The following is a 25,288-nucleotide window of genomic DNA, read 5'->3' on the forward strand; positions in this document are numbered from 1 at the left end:
GCTACAGGCTGCTGGAGGTACCATCTTTCATATGAGATGTAAAATCCTCTCACCAGAAAAGATTTTTTTGGTACTTCTGCCAAGAGTAGGTTTGCTAGGCAGAATGTAATTACCCCAGAAATGGAATTTAGTTTGCGCACCAGGGCTAATTATATTCCCTCTTTAGTTTTAACTTGATACAGTCTGTTTTACGTTATGTCAACCTTTTCTGCAGTGTTGCTGTGTGCTGTTATGCAGATGCCATGTCCTACCCCAGAGGTGGCAACATTTTTAGTGGTGGATTAAATTATTCTAGAACATATAGGACCCAATCCAGTGGGAGCTGAGCGCGCTCAGAACCATGCAGGAGACTTTCAGCATGGCACAGCATGGAGCATGTAGCCTGTAAAGTGCTGTTGGAATACAAAATGTTCTTATTGCTGTTATCTTTGCAGATAACAAAGAAGCAGTGTTGCTGGAGTGGGGCTCTCCGACTCGGATTTACTTCCAAGGATCCCTCCCGGATTAATCCTGACACATTGCCAAAGTACGCTTGCCCGGATTTGGTTTCCCAGAGTGGATTCTGGGCCAAGGCCCTGCCAGAAGAGTTTGCAAATGAAGGAAACATCATAGCATTCTGGGTGGACAAAAAGGGCCGGGTGTTTTATCGGGTCAATGACTCTGCTGCGATGTTGTTCTTCAGTGGGGTGAGGATCACGGAACCCCTGTGGGCTTTGATTGACGTGTATGGACTCACCCGTGGGGTGCAGCTATTAGGTAGGTGCCTTTCTGAAAGTGCTATTTCTTGACTTGAGTGCTTAGAGTCTATGTACCTATGTTCTACAGCTAAAAAATGAGGCTGGACAAATCCCAATGATAAATTAGCCAGGTACTGTCTGTCCAGTAGATTAAAAAAATAATCCCACTCACTGTACCAAGTCTGCTGCTGAGAAAGTAAAAGGTTGTTAAGTTCCATCAGGGTACATCTTACAATCTAAACCCATAATAATTAGTGTGTTTAAAGCTAAGCAAACATTTATTATAGGAGTGGGAGGGTGGGAAACAATAAATCACTAGCAACTGTCAGTAAATAAAGGAATTTCTGCCAAGAGAACTTGCACGAATGAAACTACATCGGTGCACGTGCTGCAGTGTGGAATGTACCTTATAAAACATCCTCTATCTTATTTGCTTTCCCAGTTGTGGGATGGGAAAATGCATTTTACTGCTACTTTGTAATTCCTTCTCTGATGGCATTACCATGATTCTCTGGGTGGGTTAAGTGGGAGACTTATAGCTTATGCTCCAGCCACCTATTCTGGGATAAGCAGCTGTTATGTAGTGGAAAACATCGTTTTCAAAATATTAGCTCAAAGGAACTGGATCCATCCTCTGGACCCAAAAGATTGGAAACATGGTTGGGGGTGTGGTATGAGAGGTGCCGAGCAACCTCATCTCTGAATGAATCTGGTGGGAATTGTGGAAGTTTGGCCCCCTCACAGGAGGTGATCAGGTTCCAAGTTTGCAGACCCAAGAGCTCTGGACATCCCAGCTTTGAGGGTCTTTTCTGAACAGAATGGAAATACCTCCAAGGGTTTTGTTTCCAGAGGGAGCTAGATTAGTGAGGAACCAAAGACTCAGCAATGAAGGCCAAAGGGCATAGCAGAGAAACAGACGCTAGCGCCTCAGCATATAACACTGGCCGCTTAGGCTTTGTTTTCATTAGGAAAAGCATTGCGTTCTTTATCTGTGTTAACTAACCAGTGGTAACTAACATGAGGTAAAATTCGAACGAAGACAGGGCGTTTGTAGTTTTAACACAAGTTAGCAGGTTGAGAAGCCTATGAAGAAGCCTAGGGTTTGCCCTGCTAACTTGTGGAAAACTACAAACTGCCTCCACCGGGATTTTACCTTGTGTTAGTTACCTTGTGTTCGCTAATATGTGATAAGAACATGCCCTTGCTGCTAGTGAAGACACCCTCACAGTGTTTAGTTAGCCCTGTTTCTGACAGCTCTGCCTGCTTCCTGCATTACTTGTTGTTACTAAATCAGGGTGGCAATACTGGCTGTAGTGATGTACTATAGTATGGAAGCTAATACTGAATTCAAGATGCAAAGGGCTTGTTTACACAATGGGGTAGTGCGCTTTATGGGGATTGCTAAAGAGCACTAATGTATTACACCTTGATTGGTCTGTGTAGTAGACCCTGTTGGTGTGCACTAAAAGTTCCCAAGTGGACTTGAATTGTCTACACCCGCATTATCCCACCATGTAGACAAACCTAAAGAAACTCATAGCTCTAGGATCAAACTATGTGCACCATCTCCTTACAAATAAACCCCCCCCAAACCCTCAGACTGCACAAGCAGGATGCACTAAGGCATCTCTAGGCAGCACTTCACTTTGCCTCAAGAGTAGAAGGATTTATCATTTGTGAATCTGCTTGTGTACCTGAGTCATATGAACTGAAGTTGGGCCAAGAAAGCGGTGATTGGATCTGGAGGTGCATAAAGTTGTCAGCTTTAGTCTTGGGGCTGAGGGTTCTGATACAAGATAGTTTAGAAGTGACTCCAAAATCTCACAAGCTATTCACTTAAGATTTTGTCCCCCAAGATGCCATCCCGGAGTGGATGCTTGCTAAGGTCAGCCACATCCCTCACTCCAAGCTAGATATCTGTTTTCAAAATACCCAGAATGATGATCTCGCATTCTGTGTTTCCCCTGTATTCTGCCTTAGCCTTTTCACTGTCTCTTTTTGCTTTTAAATGCCCTCAGTACTGAAAGCTAAGTGGCAGCAACATTCAACTGAAGATGGGCCTTGTCTTTGCCAACCAGTGATCCATCCCCGGTGGGGCCAGCTTTGCTGTGCATGTGCCTCCAAGATTCTAATTCAGGCTTTTGCTGACACAAACCCTTCAAATGAAACAGGCTGCTTCCGAGTTTATACAGTTGGCTCAGTGCTCAAACATATTTATAGCACGCTGCAGCAGACTTCAGCGGGCTTTAATCCCAACAACTGTGCTGAAGCGTCTGAGTCTTGATTCCCCACTGTGCAGCACAAGAACGCATGCAGCACCTAAAGTCTTACAACTACCGTCTCTATATACCCACTGCAGATCTTACATGCTTATTTTAATACAGGCATCTAAACACATACTACAGGCCAAACTTCTCCAAAGTTCAAGGGAACTGAGATATGGAGCTTTTGATTTTGAGACTCAGGTCTATCTTTAATATGACCTAGCCACAAATAGAAGGGCAAATCCCGCTGCCAGTGTCTCACAGAGGTCCCACTGGAGTTAGTGGAAGCCAGGTATGTACATTAAAGGGAAGAAATTGGCCTGTAAGATACTTGTAGACTTTAAGGTCAGAAGGGACCATCATGATCATCTAGTCTGACCTCCTGCACATTGCAGGCAACAGAGTCTCACCCACCCACTCCTGTAACAGACCCCTAACCTCTGGCTGAATTACTGAAGTCCTCAAACCATGGTTTAAAGACTTCAAGTTACAGAGAGTTCACCATTTACACTAGTTTAAACCTGCAAGTGACCCATGCCTCATGCTTCAGAGGAAGGTGAAAACCCCTCAGGGTATCTGCCAATCTGACCTGGAGGAAATTCCTTCCTGATCCCAAATCAATTACTTTTTTCCAAAAATAATATTTTCTGTGGAATGCCTTTGTCAGTGTGCCTCAGGGCAGGTGGAAGACCTACCCCATTATTTGTTATGTTGAAATTTATATTGCCAGTTAAGGTCAATATGGCTCTACATATTTTCATCCCAGATGCCTTTTTCTACGACCTCTCAAAAAACAGAATATTTGTTAGGAACTGACAACGTATCTGTGAGCTGAGCAGTTGCCCTATTTGCGTGGCCAGCCAGTAATATAAGGAAAAGCCAGTGGTGCAGTGGTGATATATATTTAATCATTTATATTCTTTTTAATCCTTCTTTATATTTATTTTAACATTTCATAATTTTGGATTTCGTTTTCTGTTTTATTGTAATACATTTTGGTTTTGCACATGAGCATAAAGCTAAGTTGCTGCTAAATAACAGCTGACTGTTCTAGAACTGCAATAGAATTACAGATGATGCAGGTAAACGACCAGAAGCATAGCCCTGGGAGTGCAATAACTGCTGTTCTGTCGCTAGGTGGCCTGAGAAAGAGGATTCCATTCCACCCCAGGCATGGCAGAATTCCCTGTACAGAGGAAAGGATTTGACCAACAGTGTTTCCAGCCCAGCCAAACCAGGATGTGCTTGAGAGCACCTTTCCCAGGGATAATCTAACTTTGCCAAGACTAGCTTTTAACATCTGAGCAGCACTGGTCTGTTTTCACACCGTGCCACCACCACCATATCTGAATGACTGACTGACTTTCATTTTCAGTCAGATGCCTTTTTATTTATCATCAATTTGCCAGATAAATATTGCTTCCCCCCACCCCCCAGGATGGAATTTAACCTGCAAAATTGCACTTGCCCAATGCTCTGGTTAGGAACAAATCAGTCCTGCATCAGTGCAAGGTCCCAGCTTTGCAGTGGAAAACACATTTGCTTCCACTCCCAGAGAGTTACAATGTAATGTTGTTTCAGAGTAGCAGCCGTGTTAGTCTTTATCGGCAAAAAGAACAGAAGTACTTGTGGCACCTTAGAGACTAACAAATTTATTTCAGCATGAGCTTTCGTGAGCTACAGCTCACTTCTTCGGATGCATAGAATGGAACACACAGAGAGGAGATATTTATACATACAGAGAACATGAAAAGGTGGAAGTACACATACCAACAGGAAGAGCCTAATCAATTGAGATGAACTAACATCAGCAGGAGAAAATTTCTTTTTTGAAGTGATAATTAAGATGACCCATAGTAATGTTGTGTAATGTTGTTATTTATTTATATTACAGTAGTGGCCCAGCCAAAATTGGGTCTCCAGCATGTTAGGACCTGTAGACATACGCAGTGAGACAGTCCCTGCTCGAAAGGGTCACACATCTAAATAGACAAGACAGCTGAGAGGTGGCAGGTTAACGGAAGCACAGAGAGGTGAAATGACTTGCCGGAGCTCACACAACAGGTTTGTAGAGCAGGCATTACAACCGACTGTGTCCCTCTAGGGCTGCCAGCCTCCCATCATTCCCTCTACCAGAATGTCCTCTCCAAGCACATCACACCACGACAAACATCTACAACTAACCCTGCTAAGAGATGGTAGTTTGGTAAAGGTGTGTGGTACAGAGAGTCCTGAGGCAGACAGCATTAAGGCTGCAGTATATGGTAGCTAGGGTCATGGTAAAGTGTGTGTCTGTGGATGAAAGAGGAAAGGTCACTTAACTTTTCGTTTCCTTGGTCTTGTGCGTTTGAGTCAGGTATGTTATGTCTGTAGCAATCCTAACTGCTTCAAACCCATTTTCTTTATATTACTCTATTTAGATATGTGTACTGACATATGCACTTATATAAAAGTGTGATTGTATATGTATTCTTCTATGCATTTTCTATAGCTAGCAGCAAGTGCTGTGTGTCCCATTATTTGGGAATCACAGCACTAGAAAGGAGAAACGATCCTTGTAACAAGGTTTTGTTAGCAGCTATAAACAGAGGGGCATTAGCACCCTGGTCACTTCAATAACACAGGGCACTCGGTATAGTTAGAGTAGGCAGGAGTGAGGCAGTCTGATTGGATTTGAAGAGTTAGTGGGGATCAGCTGCACCTGTAGGGAATTTGATGAGTTAATGAGGTAATTAGCTCACCAGCTGGCTAGGAGAAGAATGTAAGCAGTATAAAAGGCTGAGCCAGGGAGCAGGGAGAAGGCCCTGTCTATCTGCTGCTACATTGTGTGAGTGGAAGCAAGAAATAAAATTAATGAAGATGCTTGTGAAGGTGGCTGATAGTGCATGTGTGGTGTTTAATTACCAGAAGGGTTTACCAGCCAAAATGCCTGGGGCTGGAGGAGGAACCTGCTTACAATCCTATTTTGCACTTTCTACTTCTGTATGTTCACAAGGTTTTGAACTGGTCTGTGATGGAAAGTTGCCCATTGTGGGCATCAGGCTGGTGTAAATTTATGGAGGGGAATTAGTTATTTTGTAAGAGAAGAAGAAAAAATTTTTTTTTCAATTGCAGGCTAACTTTTAAACAAATTAATTCCAGTTGTAGCAAATTGCTCCAGGATTTGGGATGTTAGAATAAATCCTGAGTGAGATGGATTAATGGATGGAATGCAGGTGACATAGTTAAAGTTGCATGATAAATGAAATTTATTACATGGGTCTGCAATTTTATCACATGGGTATCACTAACATATATAGGCGGTGTGAGTGTGTGTAAAACACATTTTCTTTCTTCAGCACCCCCAGGAATCCGTTTCTGTTAATATCCTAACATAGGCAAATCGTTGCTCTTCCTATGTTGGCTCACAGTAAACGAGCTTTTTGGCTAATCAAATATAGATGCAGTATATTTTTATAGTGTATTATGTTAAAAAAAGAGCCAGGAATAATTTAACTTCCCTGAAGATTGTGGCAATCTCATATAAAAGAATAATATGTGTTTAACTGGAGTCCTAGCTAATGAAAGGAAAATATACACCACCTGCAAACAATCAATTGTCAGTATTGTTCTGCATCTGCTAAGGAGATGGAGAATTTAAATTGCTCATAAAGTTTTATTGTCTGTATGCAGTTGTCTCTATGACAGCTCCAGGAAGTTCTCTAACATGGTTTAAAATGTGACCCCAGTTTAATAAAAAACTCATCTGTTCCTGTTTTAATCAAACCCACTCTGCATGAAGGCCTCTGGAGGGATGTTCATTTGTCTGTGATGGGTGTCCAAAGTTTCACCTGAGGGCCAGTGCCTTCAGTATCCTAAAACTTATCTGCTCTCTCTCTGTCTGCATATGATATATGACCCCTGGAGGCTGTTGCTTCAAACAGGCCAGAGCCCGCTTGTGCTGCTGCTTTTTACTGGCTCTGTGAATGCCTGGAGTTTGTTTCCATTAGTTTTGAATGCAGCCATTTTTACTGAGGACCATCTTTGTGGCTGTGTGACAGAGTGCTGGGCATCAGCCACTGTACCAGCACTCTGATCACTTGCCAAATTGATAGATTGGGGATGGGTGGGAGAGAGCTACGAGGCTGATTAACCCATTAGCCCAGAAAGTAGAAAAGGCGCAAGAAGGAAGTGCTTAAGGGGGAAGAGACAGGCTGGTGGGCTTTTGAGAGTTGGAGCCAGGAGAGATCTAAGGAGTCCATGCTAGTGGAAATACAGAGCTGCACCGAGTGTTTGACCAGAAGATATTCTCTGAGTGGTATGTGGCTAGAAAAAAGATGAGAGCAGGATGATGACTTGTCAGCCTAGCACTGTGCAATACTTAAAGAACGATGTCTCTGCTCCAACGAGTTGACAATCCAAGTGCCTGATCCTGCATGTCTTCTGTGTGTACTGCTCACATTGGAGCTCTACTATTGAGAGATTCTAAGGTTTGCCATTCAGTTGGATACCTTAGAACATTTCAGATGCAGAATACACTGAGGTCTCCAATGGACCAACACTACTGACTTTAATGGATGTAGGGTAAGGTGCTGAATGACTGAGTGGTGTAGAGATTACAGAGATTGTCTTTATTTAGGGCCATATTCTGCCCTTTTCACTTAGCAAATATTCCCATTGCTTTCAATGGAACTACTGCTGGGGTAAGCTAAGGTGGTGTTAAATGTGAGTAAGTGTGACAGGATCTGGCACATAATGAATTGTAGACAGAGTTTTTAGTAAATGAGCATTCCCCTGTAATGCGTTCATCACAAATATTGCATGGTGGTGATATCTGGGAACCTGGAAGAGAAGCTGACTATGGATAAAAGTGAAACTGACTGGTCTGTTTTACCTGTCGGAATTGAGAGAAATGCAGAAATTAACCAAGCAGCGTAACTGATGGAAAAATAAATTCAACGTTTTAAAACTCAGCTCAGAAAATCTGAGGAGTTGTGTCTTACATGAGAAATAATGTTGTCTTTTTCAAATAAGATTTTTAACTTTGTCTCAAAGTACAAGGAAATATTATACTAGTATGCACATTTTTATACTGGAATAACTGTGTCCATTTGGGGCGGTTATACTGCTTTAACTATATTGGTGTAGTTAAAGAAGAACACATTTCTGGTGTAGATAAGACCTTAGAAAACAAGAGCTGGAATATGATGCTGGAAGGGGACATGTATCTAGCAAATACTGGCTACTAAAGAGAGATTACCAAGAGTTACTTTCTTTAGCCGAGAACTTGGTGTTTTGAATTGAACCACAAGAGTGATGCTGGATATTAGGATAAGATTTCTACCACTGTTAAGGAGAAATATACATCTTCCTAACTGAGAATTATGTAATGTACAATTTAGTCTATTTCCTTTTGGACTACGATTCCTATTGTAATTCCACATACAATGTGGAAGTCTGTATAAAAGGGTTGAAAGTGAATATTCCTGTATAGGAATTAATGTTTGCTATCTACCTTAATAGGCCACGCACTATTTAGCAAAGAAGTTTAACCTCTCCAGCAAGGGAGATTTAAGTTAGATATTAGGATAATTAAACCCACCTTGTGGAATCTCCATCCTTGGAAGTTTTTAAGAGCATATTAGACACATGCCTGTCAGGGATGATCTAAGGCAGGGGTCCCCAACACAGTGCCCATGGGTGCCATGGCACCCATGGGGACATCTAAATGTGCCCGCGTCATACAAGAGACATCATCCAGAGGTGGCGCCGCCAAATTTTGGTGGCATTTTGGCGGGTGATCAACTGCCGCCACAGTCCTTCATCTGGCGCCTGCCAGACGAAAAAGGTTGGGGACCACTGATCTAAGGGCTGGTTTACACTACCACTTAAGTCTATGTAACTTATGTCACTCAGTGGTGTGAAAATGACACCCCCCTGGGTGAAATAAGATACATCGACTTAAAGTGGTGACCACAGTGTGCTATGCTGGTGGGAGAAGCTCTCCTGCCGACATAGCTTCTGCCTCTTATGGAGGTTGCCGGCCTTGTGCCCGGGGCTCCGCTTACGGCCATGGCTGCAGGCTCCACTCCTGGGGCTCCGTGCCCAGGGATTCATCCAGGAGCCCTGTGCCGGGTGACCTGGCTGTGGGCCCTGGGCCCCACCCATGCCCCCCAGCGATGGCTCCAGATTCGGCCCTCTTGTCCCTGTCTGCATTCTCCTATCCTGGAACCATGGCCCTGCTCTCGGTCCTGTCTCGGGGGGGCATGGGCAGGGGTAAGGGGGGTGTGAGGTAAAAAGTTTGGGGACCACTGTCCTAAATGTACTTAATCCTGCTTCAGCTCAGGGGCATTGACTGGATGACCTCTTGAGGTCCCTTCCAGCCCTACACTTCTATGATTGTAACTTGTCCAAAGCCAAGAATTTACTCCTGTTCAGTTCAAAATGAAGCTTGCCAAAAACAAACCAAAAGATCCCAAAGAAAAATTACCACAATATATACAATTAAAAGTGAGATGAGTTTTGGCTACGGAGTGAGAGAAATACGGGGGCAGGCATAAATATATATTGTTTTAATCCTTCAATTCCAGCTGCCCCAGTTGTGGAGGTTCTGGTTCCCTAAGCCTGTATGACAGGTGACAGCTAAACAAGGCAGGTTCCAAAAAAACTAAACAGGCACTTTATACAGTATATGTCTGCTGACCTTAGACGGTATGTCGTCATTTCAGCACCTAATTGGTATCACAGCTACTGAGTATACTTTTTATATTAGTACAAAGTAAATGTGTTTATCACCTCTGTGTATTTGTACTGTAAAATTCTTTATACCTACTGAAAACGTGAATGTTGGCTTTTTCTATTACACCAGCCATAACATTGAAAAATGAGGCGCTCTCTCAAACTGCATCCATTTTGTTGCTCCAAACTTTACAAGCTAATCCATTGTCATTTGACCAATGGTTCCGAGGCCTGGGTCTGCTTTCAAATATACCAATGTAAATTCAGGATGACTTTCTGACTTCAGTGGAATCACTTTGGATTTACAGTGGTACAAATGAGAGCAGAATCTGACCCTGAGTTTGTATTCAGTCAAAGCTGCTGTTTGGCTTGATTCTGAGCACCTGCAACTCCCACTGACTTCCTTTTGGCCTAGCCTAAAAAGGCTATTGAAACACGCTGAGCCAGTTGTGATTCAAGGAACCGCCAAGGCGCGTTTCCTTCCCATGTGTCAATGGTATGTTAACCTTGTGAGTGAGAAGAGAAGCCACTTCCCAGGAGTGTGCAATGCATGCAGGGCCACAACTGGTCACAAGGGGATGAAAGTGCAGCTTGCACTGCTCTCTGTCAGCTGAAGACCAAAAACATTTCGTTAAGGACCTGCACATACTAATGTCCATGGCAAAACTCCCCTTGACTTCAGTGGAAACAGGATTGAGTTAAAAACAAACATTTTCAGTCTCTATAAAGTGAGAGGAACGTGGTGGCATCCTGCCTGGGCTCTGCACTTAGTATGTTGTGCTGCTTTCTGAGATATTGAAGTCCTATCCAGCTGTGTTGAAACCATGCTAACAATACAGTAGTTGCCAGGTTATGGCATGTTTTTCAGAAGAAAAAAAATTTCTTGTCTGCATCACTCAGGGAAAATAGTGCTTGAATCCTACTACAGTATTATAATGAGGATGGCAAACCTAGTATTTCAAACTGTGCTGTGACGAGGCCTTAAACCAAAGCATAGGCTAGAATTACTTTTTTCTTTGCTTACTCTAAATGAATGAATCAGTTTGGATTTTACAACCCAAAATATTCACTCTGTCCATCACTCATAAGTGGCTCCTTTGTGATTTGTGAGAAATACAGCTCATTCTATTCTGGGTTTCTCTATAAATACTATTGTGAGACTTAGGACTTGCCTCGATAGAAATTGCCTGGACTTGACTTAAGTTAGTTGAAAAACTGAACAGGTGCAGCCTGGTGTGTAGACCAGGCCTTAGTTTGATGTCTCCTGTCTTTGGACCTAATTGTGCCCCCATTTAATTCAATAGGAATTTTGCCATTGACTTTGAAAGCAAGACCTAGCTTTTACGGACATAAAATTTCAAGTCCTGCCTCCAGGTATATTAGAAACTTTCAGATGGCATCATCAAGATTCTCTTTTTTTCCCCATCCATCTCCAATTCACTGATTACTTTGAGTCATGATATTCTGCCAGTTTTTTATAGTTCCCCATTGTATTGTGGTCACCCCATCTCAAAGATATATTAGAATTGGAAAAGGTACAGAGAAGAACAACAGAAATGTAGGGGTATGGAACAGCTACCATATGGGGAAAGATTTTAAAAGATTGAATGTTAAGCTTAGAAAAGACATGACTAAGGGGGGGATATCATAGAGGTCTATAAAATCATGAATGGTTTGGAGAAAGTGAATAGAGAAGAGATTTTTTTACCCCTTCACATAACACAAGAATATGGGCTGGCCCGATGAAATTAATAGGCAGCAGGTTTACAACAAACATAAGGAAGTCTTTCTTCACACGAATGCACAGTTGACCTGTGGAACATATTGCCAGGGGATGTTGTGAAGACCAAAAGTATAAATGAGTTTCTAGAAAGAATTAAATGACTTCATGGAAGGTAAGTTCATCAATGGCTATTAGCCAAGATGATCCGGGGTGCAACGCCATGCTCTGGGTGTCTCTAAACCTGTCTGCCAGAAGCTGGGGCTGGATGATGGGGGGGATGGATCTCTTGGTAATTGCTCTGTTCTGTTCATTCCCTCTGGGGCACCTGGCATTGTCCACTGTCAGAAGACAGATACTGGGCTAGAAGAACCATTGGTCTGGCCTGGGGCCTGATGATCCTATTGTTGATTGCACTAGTTTCATGCCAATATAACCCCACTAATTCCTGATTTACGCTGATCTCAATGAGATCAGAATATAATAGAATATAGAATATCTAGGTTGGAAGGGACCTCAGGAGGTCATCTAGTCCAACCCCTTGCTGAAAGCAGGACCAATCCCAGATCTAGGCCTATGGGTTCTGCTCCAAAAAAGTTGATGTTTTTCCTGCTCATTTCCCACCTTCTCTAACACCTATCAGCACCAACAATCATTGTTCTCCAAGGTCTTTTCAGATCAACTGTTTGTTTAACCTAGAGTACATCCCAACTGATGCTGGTGGGTGCTGAGCTCCTCCTGTGAGGTTCTGAGAGCCTCCAGCTCCCAGTGGTGATTGGGAGATTCAGGCTCTACACTCTTCCATATTGTTCCTAATGTGCTCTTCTGCCAAGCTCACATTTTCCCCATTTATTTTGTGACATACAATAAAAATAATATGCTGAGTATCAACATGTACTTTGTAAGTGCTGCTACGCATTGTTATGGAAATTATTAAAAGGACGTTGTTAACATAACTCTCAGTTTAAAACACATTTCTTCGGAGATGGTTTTGTTACTAATAACATCTCCAGATTATTAAAACAAGAAGAATATCAGGTTTACATTTTATCTTCATGCTCTTCATTTTGTATTGTATTTTATTTATTTTGCATTTCACCCAATCTTGAGCAGTGAACCTAGACTAGTTTGTTTAATTTTTGCTTATAGTCATTTTCAATTTCTGCTTCTCATATACCATCATAATTCTGGTTTTTATTTGGGTCTCAGATACATTTAAAAATAAGGCATTTCTATTCTTATCCCGGTTTGTTTAAGAAAAGAGGAGGGAAAATAAAAAGCTAGTAAATTTTGAGCCTGTAACTAAGAATATAGGATTTGACAGATCAGAACAGATTGTTGGCCCATGAAATCCAATATCCTACCTCTTGACAATGGCCAGCACCTGAAGTTTCAGAAGAAGGTGAAGACCTCATATTATGCACCTAATGGTCCCTTCCCTTTAAAAACAGTTAAGTATCTTCAAAAAATAAATTATTAAATGTCCTACTTTCCTTTAATAGGAGAATAGTCTTTGGAATAAAATAATCCTTCCCCCATGTCTGCATTATGTCAACACAGACTGTAGTACTTGTAATACAGGGCCTTGCCTGAATCCTTCAGGTTCATTTTACAACTGTGCACTTTCAACTTCTTGGCAGTCTGGGGAAGCTAAGAGCACCCAGCACCTTGTGGGATACAGTGCTTATCGGAACCTGGAGGAGGATGGTATGATAAATGCATTTCCAGAGCTAATTAGGTCTCGACCCCTATCTGATGGAGTTATATTTTCCTTCTCATTTCACACACTTTTTCTGTCACCCATTTGCTGCAGCTGCAGCGGCAGGCAGGCAGGCAGGCAGGCATCCTGCAAGGTCTGTTCACATATGTCAGATGAACTGGTTTTGTTAACCCAGAATGTTTGCAGTGAAAACATGTTTGCAAGTAAAAAATCCCTGTCCCTTTCTGTTCCTGATTCCACACCTGTTCTGTTCTGGCTGCATCTAACCAAATATCTCCATTAACTTGAGTATATGTCTGTGCATGTGGCTGGCCTTGATGTTACCTTCCTTATGAGAAATCTTCTTGTTGTTATTGACATTATATGAGCGCTAGATCTTGACTCAGTACTAGCACAACTCTGACAGAAGGAAATGACCCTAATATGGGGGCAGAGTTCAGTGCGGTGGTAGGAAGCAATGAGAAAGAATGCTGAAGAATTGGAAAGTGGTCATGGAGGAGCTACAAGAATGAGTCAAGTCCCGGAAAACATGCATTACAGGGAGACACTCATCAACTCAATCCATTTAGCTTATTAAAGAGAAGGTTAGGAGGTGACTTGATCAATCCATAAGTAGTTGTAGTGTTGTTATATTATTTATTATTTGTATTATGGTAGTGAGTATGGGAACTCCATTACAGATCAGAGCCCAGTTATGCTAGGCATTGTACAAATACAGAACACACACAGTCCCTGCCCCAAAGAACTTACAATTTAAGTAACCTACACAAGGAGAAGAAACTAACGAACTCTTTAATTTAGCAGACAAGTCCATAACAAAATCCAGTGGCTGGAAGATGAAGTCAGAAATATTCAAACTGGAAGAAAGATGCATGTTTTCAAGTGAGGGTAATTGGCAACTGGAACAGATTACCCGGGGATATAGTAAATTCTCCATCACTTGAAAAATGCTATGTCTTTCTAAAAGGTATCCTGTAGGGCCTGATTTCAGTGCTTTAGCATATACCTGTCTTTATGCCTGTAAAATTATGGGACTACCCGTATGCTAACGTTAGGTATTTGCTTGGATAGTCCCATTGACTTGCATGCTTAAAGAGGGATACGTGCTTAAGTACCTTGTCAAATCAATGTCTAGTTCAGCTATTGGCTATTGAGCTCAATGCAGAATCACTGGGACAGATTCAATGACCTGTGTTATGCAGAGGGTCAGATTAGATAAGCATAATTGTCCTTTCTGGCTTTAAAAACAATGGCTCTTTAGAAGTAAATTTGGAGGAGGGTGAGGTTGTACAGAGCAGAGTATCAAGGAGGATGTTCCAGACTTGGGCTGGCATGAGAAATTGTGAAGAATTTTTTGTGGGATGGGACCAAGGAAGCCCCAAGACCAGCAGAATTAGCAGTATACAGCATGAACAAGCTAGTAGTGGGCTATTAGAAGGCACAGATAGGCAGGTCTAAAGCTGTGCAAATGCTTGAAGGAGAGGAGGAGGAAACTGAGTGGAAAATCGATATGGAGGGAGACTGGAACTCATTGCAGATGCTTAGAGGGTTGTGTCTTTCAGCATGTTGGCTAGACGTGGGGGAGCCCTAGAGTGGAGCTGGAGGAGCCTTGTGAGGAGAAGAAGTTGTCCTTCCACTAGTGTACATTTTCTCCTGGCAACAGATGGTGAGATTGTTTGATGGGGAAGGCTTGAGAAGGAAGCCACAAATACAGAAGAGCAGGTGGGAGCTATAAGTTTCGGTGTCCAAGACCTGCTGACAGAAACAGAGAAAACAATGGCGGTGACTCAGGGTACGTCTACACTAAAAACACTACAGAGGCACACTGAAGCTGGACTGCTGGAGTATAGGTACTTACTACAGCAATAGAAATGTTATTTCCGTCACTATGATAAATCAACCTCTCCAAGAGGTGGTAACTAGGTTAGTGGAATAAATCTTCCATCAATCTAACCGTGGTCTAGACTGGGGGTTAGGTGGTCTTAATTACACGGTGCGGAGCATGACATTTTTCACAGCCCTGAGAGCTGTAGTTAAGCTGACCTAACTTTGTAAAGTAGACCAGCCCTCAGTCCCTGAGGAGTGAAGGAGGAACCAGGAGCGAGGAGATAAAACAATCCATTGAACAGTATGGACAATCCATTGAACAATGTATTTATTGCCCAGATAGTTTGCTGAGTTCAGATTAGGTTTGTAATTTGAGATGGTCCCTGCCTAGTTTTGGACGCATATCCCTTCTCCCTGGAGCAGCAGGACTGTTCCATTTGCACTCAGAAGCAGTCCACTCAAGAGGTAAGACCTGTTGAATTGGTACCCTCAGATATTTGACATAACTCCTGTGCATAAGCAGGCTATTTTAGCAAGTCAGGTACATCATCCTGACTCCATGACTAGCCAAGAGATCACAGAAACACAGGAGAAAACTGACAGCAGGAAATGTTTGAGTCCAATATGCTTTCTAAACTGAAAGTAAAGTTGGTGTCTGTCGTAAATGAAATAACACTTGTTTGTCTTAAACATGCATCATTCAAAGGTTCCTTTTATCATGCAGCTAATTTCTTCTAGAGGTTTATTGCTAATGCTAAGGCTGAATAATATCAAACGGAGCATTTTAGATCAGGAACATAAACAGGATTAGAAGACTTAATGTAAGGAAAGGGCAGATTTAACAGTTGTATTGGGGGGGGCCCCCATGTACTCCACAACTCTGTGATTATGGAATTTGCTGAAAATATACTGGTTGTTGCAGAATTGTTTGTACTCTAGATCCCAAGTTTTCATTTAAAAAAATCTCTTTCTAGTGCTCTTGGCTGCAGAACAAACCTTGAAAACATGAACTGAGTGCAAAGCAGTGCAGTGCTGTCTTCCTGAGGAGTTGTCCACACAAGAACACTCAAAGTAAATTAATTGGAATTAACTAAAATAGTAAATTTAAAGTGGTTTAGTTAAATGCTGTGTGGACATTCTTATTCAGAGTCAAAGTGGTCTTCATTTGGTTTAATTTAAAAATTAATTCAGTTACACCAAGTGATAAACCAAATCAAGATCCCTTTGGTTCTGAATAAGTGTTCCCACATGGGATTAATGCAGTGACCTAATTTGTTTTGGGAGGTTGTGGAATTCCCATCGTTGCAGATTTTTAAGAGCAGGTTGGACAAACACCTGTCACGGATGGTCTAAATAATACGTAGTCCTGCCATGAGTTCAGGGGACTGGACTAGATGACCTCTCAAGGTCCCTATGATTCTATGATTAAATTCACACCTTTAGTGAATCACGATTAACTTTCCAGACTGTCTCCAAGTTTCAGTGGGCTGCTAAATCTGAACTCTGTTTCTAAACATGATAATTTAAATGTCAGTATTGTATGAGCTCAAAATCTTCTCTCTCTCACCAACAGAAATTGGGCCAATAACAGATATCACCTCATCCACCTTGTCTTGGCTGCAACACTGCATATTTCATTGGTCATTTTAGCATACAGACTTCCATCTAGTATTTGTTCCACAATCCCTAATTCTCTCCCCCACCACTTCAGGTTCCAAAAGCCCCTAATTGTTGATGTCTCCACAGCTCATCCCCATTGGCAGCTATTTAACCATGCTGTTATTTTTATGGTATATTTAGTTTTTTAATCTTCCTTGACTGTTGTCAGTCTTTCCAGCCCCATAATCATGTTTGCTCCCTTCATGCAGCCTCCGTGTCCTGCTGCCATTCTAAAAATGCTGCTCTGATGTTGAGATGTTAAATCTTTTCCCGTTTTATGATGAGAATGAATTCAGCTTGACACATCCATGAAAATCTGATTTGATTCCCTGGGGGGCGGAGGGTAATCTCAGTCAGAGTCCTTGATTACAAATAAGCATGAGTCAGACTTCCCTGAGTGGTTGTTTTCTCAGGAAGCTGGATTGCAGTGTTGCCCACAGATTTAATATCCCTTCTCTGAATCTCTGATGAGGAAAAGAGTCAAGCAATACAGGTTGCTGTGATTTTTGTTTGAGATGGCTGTATTTTTTAACAGCCAGTGGTTCAGATGAAAATGGGGGTTTTGCACAGGAATATCTTTAAAATATATAAAAATCCAGTCCCCCATGAATCTGCAGCTGAGTCCCAGCCAGCAACGTAGCACTGAGATGAATCCAAAAGCAAGAGCTGGCAGGAGTTAATTCTGTGGATATTAAGCAATCTTGGGTTGCAGATGGGAAAGGAACGTAATGGTTTTAATCAGATTTAATGTTGAGATTTGAGAACGTAATATTAATGGATTTCCAAACCTGTTGCATCATATTGATCATGTCTGGCAAAATATGCTGTCTCTGCTCATTGTAAGGCTTTCTGGCATGATGCTTTCAAATAAGCAGATCTCCCTAGAGTTTCATCTCTCATGTCATTCGCCCATCTCTTGATTTATCTAAAACTAGACTGGAAAACGCATAGGAAAATATGTTGCATATGGGATGCTTCTTGTACAAACTATCTTAAATAAATATAGAGGCTAAAATATCATGCCCTGAAGCCAGTGATCACATTGGTTGCTCAATGGGAGAGAGCCTGCAACAGTCCTATTCCATTCGTGGTGCATCTAATAGTCCTGTTGACTTTGAGAGATTTGCATATACAAGGCTGGCAGGATTGGTCCCAGTTTCATGCCCCATAATTTGCTTCAGCGTAAATTTAGGATAAATAGTTTGGCATTTTCCTGCAGAAGGGAGACCATTACCCTTACTGCCCATTATAATAAATTCCACGAAAAAAGTTGTTGAAGTTTCAAAATGAAAAACAGAGCAAAGAAGTGAAGAGAATATTTCTAATGAAACCATACAGCAGTACACACCAGACACAGGGCACTCCCTTGTGGCAACCTAGCTTTTAGAGAAAATGGGTTTTTCAGCCTGTTCCCCCACACCTCCTTTTTCACAGATCAGTGGAGAGGCGTTTGTTGCTGCTGCAAGAATACAGTTATGAATCCTAGTTCTTATATAGCACTTTCTATCAGTAGATAGTAAAGTATCTTACAAAGGAGGTTAGTATATTTATCCCCATTTTACTGATGGGGAAACCGAGGCACAGAAAAATAAAGCAACTTGCAGGCTGTCTGAGCTCATGACTGGGGAACAGCCTGAGCACATAGTTCCTGTAAGCCTGCACCAAATAGAAGGATTGGGCACAGCCCAAAGGGAAGGAAGTTGCCGTAATCTAGGGCAGTGCTACTCAGTGGTGGCCCATGGGCCGGTGCCGGTCCACGAGCCATTGGTTGCCAGTGCATGGCGAGTTTCCAGGAAAGAAAGAGAGAAATAATAGTATAATTTAAAAATTGCACTGGAATTCCACCAAGAATAATTATCAGTCAATAAAAGTCGACAATATTAAATAATGTTTTCAGAAGCACATATTATAATATTGATAATTATGCCATAGCGCTACAGCATGTTTTGCATGAGACGTGTGAGCGCGTGCTTATCCCATGCCTTCGCATATGAAGATCCTGCCCCACCAGCATTTACCATTGAGAAGCTGAATAGAAAGTGTCATACAGATCTCTGCACGTTTGTCATTTGGGACCCTGTCCGAACCCACTGATCTGAAAATGTCTGTACTAATAATATAAATTTTAATAATTATTTTCTATCCTATCCCGCCGTATCCCTTATGAAGTAGATAGAGATAATGGAGCACCACGCACCTATAGCCAAATAGAGTAGTGGACCAGGCACTGAACTGGAACTCAAGACATTGGTTCAGTTCCTATCTTAGTCAGACTCCCTCTGTACCAGGGGCAAGTCACTTAATCTACCCCCCACCTGTCAAATGGGGACACTCATGTTCAAACACTCCAGGATGTTCTGAAGATAAAATCTACTAATGATTGTGAACTGCTCTGCTATTACCGTGAGTAGGGGGAAGTTATCAGCTGAGGTGTAGTGTCTTGTCTTTGTCTGATTTGACTCAGATTGTGAGTTCCAGGAGGCAGGCAACAGTCTGTTTTATAAAGTACTGTTTCGGTATACAGTGTTACATATGTGACTGTCGTTAATGCCAAAAGTTCTTCTGGTGGTATCTCCTGCCCAGCTGGCAGCAGGAGTGACTAAAAATCCAGTAAGAGAAACCAGTTCTGATGAAATTTCTAACAGAACTTGATGGACATTAGAGATTAGGATAGTTTGAATCATCCTTGGGTAAACATACAGACATCTGGGGGTTTATCTGAATTAAACCTCCAGACTTTATGTGGTTCACCCATCAACAATCCCACTTCCCCAATCCTTCATTTATGTGAAACAGTCATTGATTCTAGCCCCAGTTTGAGTTCTGTGCCCCAACCAGATTTGAGGTTCTCTCACTTTTGATATAGGAGTTTATACACATGGGAAATGAGATCTCTGAAGATTGAGGATATTAACTGTGAGCCTATCATGTGGTGCAGGGAAGAAAAACCCTTCTCACTGGAAACTAGGTAAAGTCTGTCTTCCTTCCCCTTCCTCCTGCGCATGGGAGAGATCCAGTCAGCTTTATACCTACTGGGACTTTTGCCTGAATAAGGACTGCAGAATTTGGACTCAATACGTGTCACATTTGATCTTTGGCAGGTTGAGAAGTAAAATATTGTGGGAGCAAAAAGACCTCTCTCTGGTCCCAGAATCTGTCAGATTTGTCTGCAGTGGAAAGTGTAAGCATGGGCTGAATGTAATCAAGCAGTAAGACATCCATAATGTATTAAAATGATGGAAAACAAATCCTTTGCAGATGAAACAAATGTAATGCTCTGATTTGATATGTTACAATATAATCATCTTTAAAAGTATTTATAATTCAGAACAAATCAGCAAACTCTTCATTAAAAACAGATCTAAAATAACAATATCCATAACCTAATTCAATTTAGGTACACATAAATCACTTGCAATTCAAAAGCACTTTAAAAAACTGATTAAGGTTCACCGCTGAGTTCAGTGAGTAGATAAAAATTGCTACATTTTTTTTTCTTATAAATTTGTTAATATAAATGATTGCAGTTAGATGGAAGTGCTAGAGATACAGAGTTTTTTTTTATGGTAGCATCTTTCAATGAATGGCACAGGTGTCATTTTTTAAATCAGAAATGTGAAACTTGATGTTGGAAGGGCATATCGGATGGGGTACTGCAGGGATCAGTTCTGGGTCTGGTTCTTTTCAATATCTTCATCAATGATTTAAGGGTTTGTCTACACTGTCACATTATAGTGCTGCAACTTTCTCACTCAGGGATGTGAAAAAAAATACCCCCTGAGCGCAGCAAGTTACAGCGCTGTATAGCGCCAGTGTAGACCGCGCTGGGAGCTATGCTCCTCGTGGAGGTGGGTGTTTTAGAGCATTGGGAGAGAAGCGCTGTGCCACAACTATACAATCCATGTTTAACATTACCAGTGTAGACTAGCCCTTAGATAATGGCATAGAGAGTACACTTATAAAGTTTGTGGACAATACCAAGCTGGAAGGGGTGCAAGTGCTTTGGAGGATAGGGTTAAAATTCAAAATGGTCTGGACAAACTGGAGAAATGGTCTGAAGTAAATAGGATGAAATTCAATAAGGACAAATGCAAAGTACTCTACTTAGGAAAGAACAATCAGTAGCACACATATGAAATGGGGAATGACTGCCTAGGAAAGAGTACTGTGGAAAGGGATCTGGGAGTCATAGTGGACCACAGGCTAAATATGAGTGAATAGTGTAACACTGTTGCCAAAAAAAAAGCAAACATCATTCTGGGATGTATTAGCAGGAGAGTTGTAAGTAAGACACGAGAAGTAATTCTTCCATTCTACTCTGCACTGATTAGGCCTCAACTGGCATAATGTATCCAGTTCTGGGCACCACATTTCAGGAAAGATGTGGACAAAGTCCGGAGAAGAGCAACAAAAATGAATAAAGGTCTAGAAAACATGACCTCTGAGGGAAGACTGAAAAAATTGGGTAGGTTTAGTCTGGAGAATAGAAGACTGAGAGAGGGCATGATAACAGTTTGAAAGTACATAAAAAGTTATTACAAGCAGGAAGGAGAAAATTGTTCTCGTTAACTTCTGAGTATAGGATATGAAGCAATGGGCATAAATTGCGGCAAGGGTGGTTTAGGTTGGACATTAGGAAAAACTTCCGAACTGTCAGGGTGGTTAAGCACTAGAATAAATTGCCTAGGAAGGCTGTGGAGTCTCCATCATTGGAGATTTTTAAGAGACAAACACCTATCAGGGATTGTCTAAGACAATATCTAGTCCTGCCATGAGTGCAAGGGATTGGATGAGATGACCTCTCAAGGTCCCTTCCAGAAAAGCTCAGATGCTGTCAGGTTTACAGCAATGACCCTCTGACAAGTTTGCATGATTTGGAAATCTGGCTTTTTGCAATGTACTCTCATGTTCACCATGATTGTTGAAAGCCATCCACTTAAAACAGCCTATGTTTAACAATAAATTCAACCATTTACCCCCTTGTCAGCCAGGAATCAAGGGGGCTACACAACTGCAAGTCTCTGTTAAGAACCTGACTAGAGTAATAACTTTCAGATGTTTAAAATATGCACCACAAATCTACAGCATATAAATACAAACGTATCCCAGTTGAGTAGGTTCAACACTGTATACTTACCAGACTCAAAGGGCCTGTTTGGTGTATAATAATGTTGAGTTCAGAATGGCTTGGAGAGGCAGTGTGTTCACATCATCTGCAATACTGTCAATCTGTTTTTCAATTTCTCATTTTTAGTTGCGGAATTAAACAATCTAAGCACAGAGGTGACAAATGAGGAATGTCAGTTCATCATATACATACAAAAAACCCAACCCCAAAGTGAAGGATAAAAGTTCACTGCTATCCAGAACACAGTTCACTGCTATCCAGAACACAGTTCTCCAGAAAAAAGCCATTTGTAATATACTGTACCCCAGAAATAATCACACAAGAGCTCTATGCATGGGTTGTTCCTTTATTTAAGGCATATAATTGCATAATATCCCATCCTGGGAAGGCTGAGATTAGATGCAGAGATTTAGAGTGCTAAGCATTACTGGTAGTTTGTTGCACCAGTAATCTGCTGCTTGTATCCAACAAGACCATACCATTAATTTGCTTGCAAAAGATTGGGCACAATCCAGGCACGTAACAAAATAGAGAATGTTCCCGTTAGAAACCTAAAAGTTCAGCTCCTAGGGATTTTGATATATTGTCTGTATTCGGCTATTTCTAGGTCCTGTCACCAGAATATAGAAACAAAAGTGGGTGGTCATTAATTAATTGACATTTGTAAAGGCCCTTGAGACCCCTGGATGCAAAGCACTGTTGCTCTTATTTATTGCCATGGGTCTCATGGAACAAGTCCTGGTCCCATGTGTAAAGCTTGAGTAAATAGGCTTTGTTCCTGGAACCCATACAGGGAGAGAATTCTTCCCCTCACCCAGGCCAAGGTCAGGGTATGGAGTACCTTCTGCAGATACTGGGCTGGGATCATTCTGTGCAGCCAGTAAGCACATGTTTAGGGCAGAGAAGCCACACTATCATTGGTCATGTCCATTTCCTCCTCTTGCCCGCCACATGCAGGTTCATGGATTCATAGACTATTTGTTTTTAAACCAGAGGGGACCACTGTAGCCATCTAGTCTGCATTTGAAATTCCTCTGTGAGGTTCTATGGTCTGATATGTAGGAGGTCAGACTGGACTATCACAATGGTCCTTTCTGTCCTTAAAATCTGTGACTAACACAGGCCATAGAAATTCACCCAGTCATTCCTCCATCAAGCCCATTGAGCTGTAACATATCTTCTGTGGTGTCCCCCTGCATGATCTCTCTGCAGCCAGCCGTGCCTGCTATATTGATACTGCCCTGGTCTGCTGCCTCTGAGGAGGCCTTGTTTAGTCAATTATAACATTTATTCTCTGTACAAATAAAATTAGCACCCAGAGCTGATGTCGGATGCAGTGGTGTCCAATGAAGTGTGAATAACTTTTGTTGTGCTCAGAATATGATTTCTTCTTTCATAGTGTTTTTTTATTTTTTTATTTAAACAAAACTCTCTGTCTGCTGAGCGGCTCAGAGGGAGGGTTTTACAGTTTAATACCCTGCCTGCTTACAGGAATGATCCAGGCAGCCCCACAATGCAGGGAAAAGGAGGATTTTATTCCCCACAGCCTTGCCCCCTCAATGCATATTAATTGCACAGAACAGAATTTCTGCTCTAATATCCTTCCCTGGTATGTTGCTGAAATACCCAGATTTTATTTTTCTTCCTCAGTAATGATTCACGTGCTCAGATGTAAAACAATTGTTGTTTCTGGCTTCAGTGTTTCTGAATTACAGCATGTGCGGCCATGTGCCGTGCACGTCCATTCTGCTTGTTTGAGCAGGCTCTCCTGCCGAGCATTACCTTCAGTGCTGAAATCCAGTGTGAGTCTCTTCCAGCAAAATCTTAGTCAGGGAGCCTTGCATCTGTGCCATGCTATTATTGATATGGGCACCTTCTCTCCCCTAATCCTCTCATCCTTCATGGTCATCAGGCTTTCCCGGCAGGGACCTGTCCTCTCTATGTACCAATTTTCAGAGTTGGCTAGATGTTGAAACGGGGAGCATCCTTCACCATCCAAGCAATGCTGATGCTGCAGCTTTCCCATCTTCCATCCATCCTGGAACACTGCAACTCCCCATCACCCCCGTGCAGGCCCATGTATAATTGCTACCACCAAGCCATTCATTTTATCAGTGTCCTCCCAGCAGTCCAAAGCTCATTGCCTATTTTCTAGTGCCAGCAATGCCAGACTGTCCAGAGCACACTGTGATGAAATACCAACTACACTGAATGTTCTTTGACCTCTCTGTTATATATCTGCCTGCTGGTGCAAAGGGGTGTGAGACAGTTTAATGAGGCACATATTACATGGGGAAATATGACATTTTGCATATCTGTATCTGACAGTGGTTGGTGGCTTTTGGTGTGCAGGCAGCAGAAATAACATGCAGTTATCTGAGTTGCCTTCACGCCATTTGTCACATTCGGTTTGTTTGGATATTTGCCGCCTGAATGGGTAGACCTTATACGATCCAGGATGTAGAGAATATCTAAGGCGCACATCAAGCAATGCCCAGGGACATGATTTCCTCCTGTATTATGGCACAGTGCGTGACATGACACACTGACAGGGAGACAGTATAATGTTAAACAAGAAGCACTGCTGTCAGAAAAGACGCTGTTTAATATGAATAATAGGTAGTCTGGCCAGACGCTGAGAAGGTATATACAGTGCCTTTAAAGAGCATCCATTCATTTCACTTATAAGTAGTTGGAGGTAAATTATTACCTATAGTGATCAGCTAAAGCTACAAAGCTCAGATCCAGAACTGAATCTAAACTTCCCCAAAGTTTACAGGGTTTTCAGAGCTAGTATTTTGGTTTGGGCCCATTTCTAATGACTTAATCGCATCGTAAGTGCTAGCTCAGACTTCAAGTACATTTCCACTTAGGTGCCCAGAGGTTTTGAAATTTTTAACAGTTAATCAGTTGCTGTCTACAGAATAGTGACCGAATCATCAGGATTCGTAGGGGAGGAACTAGTTTGGATAAAATAAGAGCCAGCCACAATCTTTGTCCAGTTCTCAAACCAAGCCTGAATTGAAACGTCCAAGGAGATGAAAAATTTCTGTTAACGTAAATAACTCAGTCACTTTCACTGACACATTGCCCTTTTTGGAATTGGCCAGGTCCAGCAGCAGAACAGACAAAATGCTGTGAGGGTATGTCTTCACTACCAGCCGGATCAGTCGGCAGCGATCGATCCAGCAGGGATCGATTTATCGTGTTCAGTATAGGCGCAATAAATTGATCCCTGAGCGCTCTCCCGTCGATTCCTGTTACTCCAACTCAGTGAAAGATGAAGGCAGAGTCAACGGGGGAGCGGCAGCAGTCAACTCACCGTAGTGAAGACACCGCAGTAAGTAGATCTAAGTATGTTGACTTCAGCTACATTATTCATGTAGCTGAAGTTGCGTAACTTAGATCGATTTCTCTCCCCCCCCCCAAGTGTTTCTGGATTAGCTGGGAAGGGGGAATAGCAGAAATCTCATGAGGCGGCCTCCATTTCTGGAGTATCTAGCCCAGTTTTTATAG

At 42.0% G+C, this 25,288-nt stretch overlaps 1 protein-coding gene across 3 annotated transcripts in view; it reads left to right on the forward strand.

The window, feature by feature from the left end:
- NEURL1 (neuralized E3 ubiquitin protein ligase 1) overlaps window positions 1–25,288 on the forward strand; it is a 278,432-nt gene that overhangs the window by 179,186 nt on the left and 73,958 nt on the right. For 2 of the 3 annotated variants that reach the window (XM_030570453.1, XM_030570455.1), the window contains exon 3: window positions 435–756. The exons of the other annotated variant lie outside the window; for it this stretch is intronic. In XM_030570453.1, the coding sequence (XP_030426313.1) occupies window positions 435–756 (322 nt within the window). The remainder of the gene's footprint in view (window positions 1–434; window positions 757–25,288) is intronic. 3 annotated transcript variants of the gene reach the window in all.

This window comes from Gopherus evgoodei, chromosome 7 (assembly GCF_007399415.2).
Source record: "Gopherus evgoodei ecotype Sinaloan lineage chromosome 7, rGopEvg1_v1.p, whole genome shotgun sequence".
Classification (NCBI taxonomy): domain Eukaryota; kingdom Metazoa; phylum Chordata; order Testudines; family Testudinidae; genus Gopherus; species Gopherus evgoodei.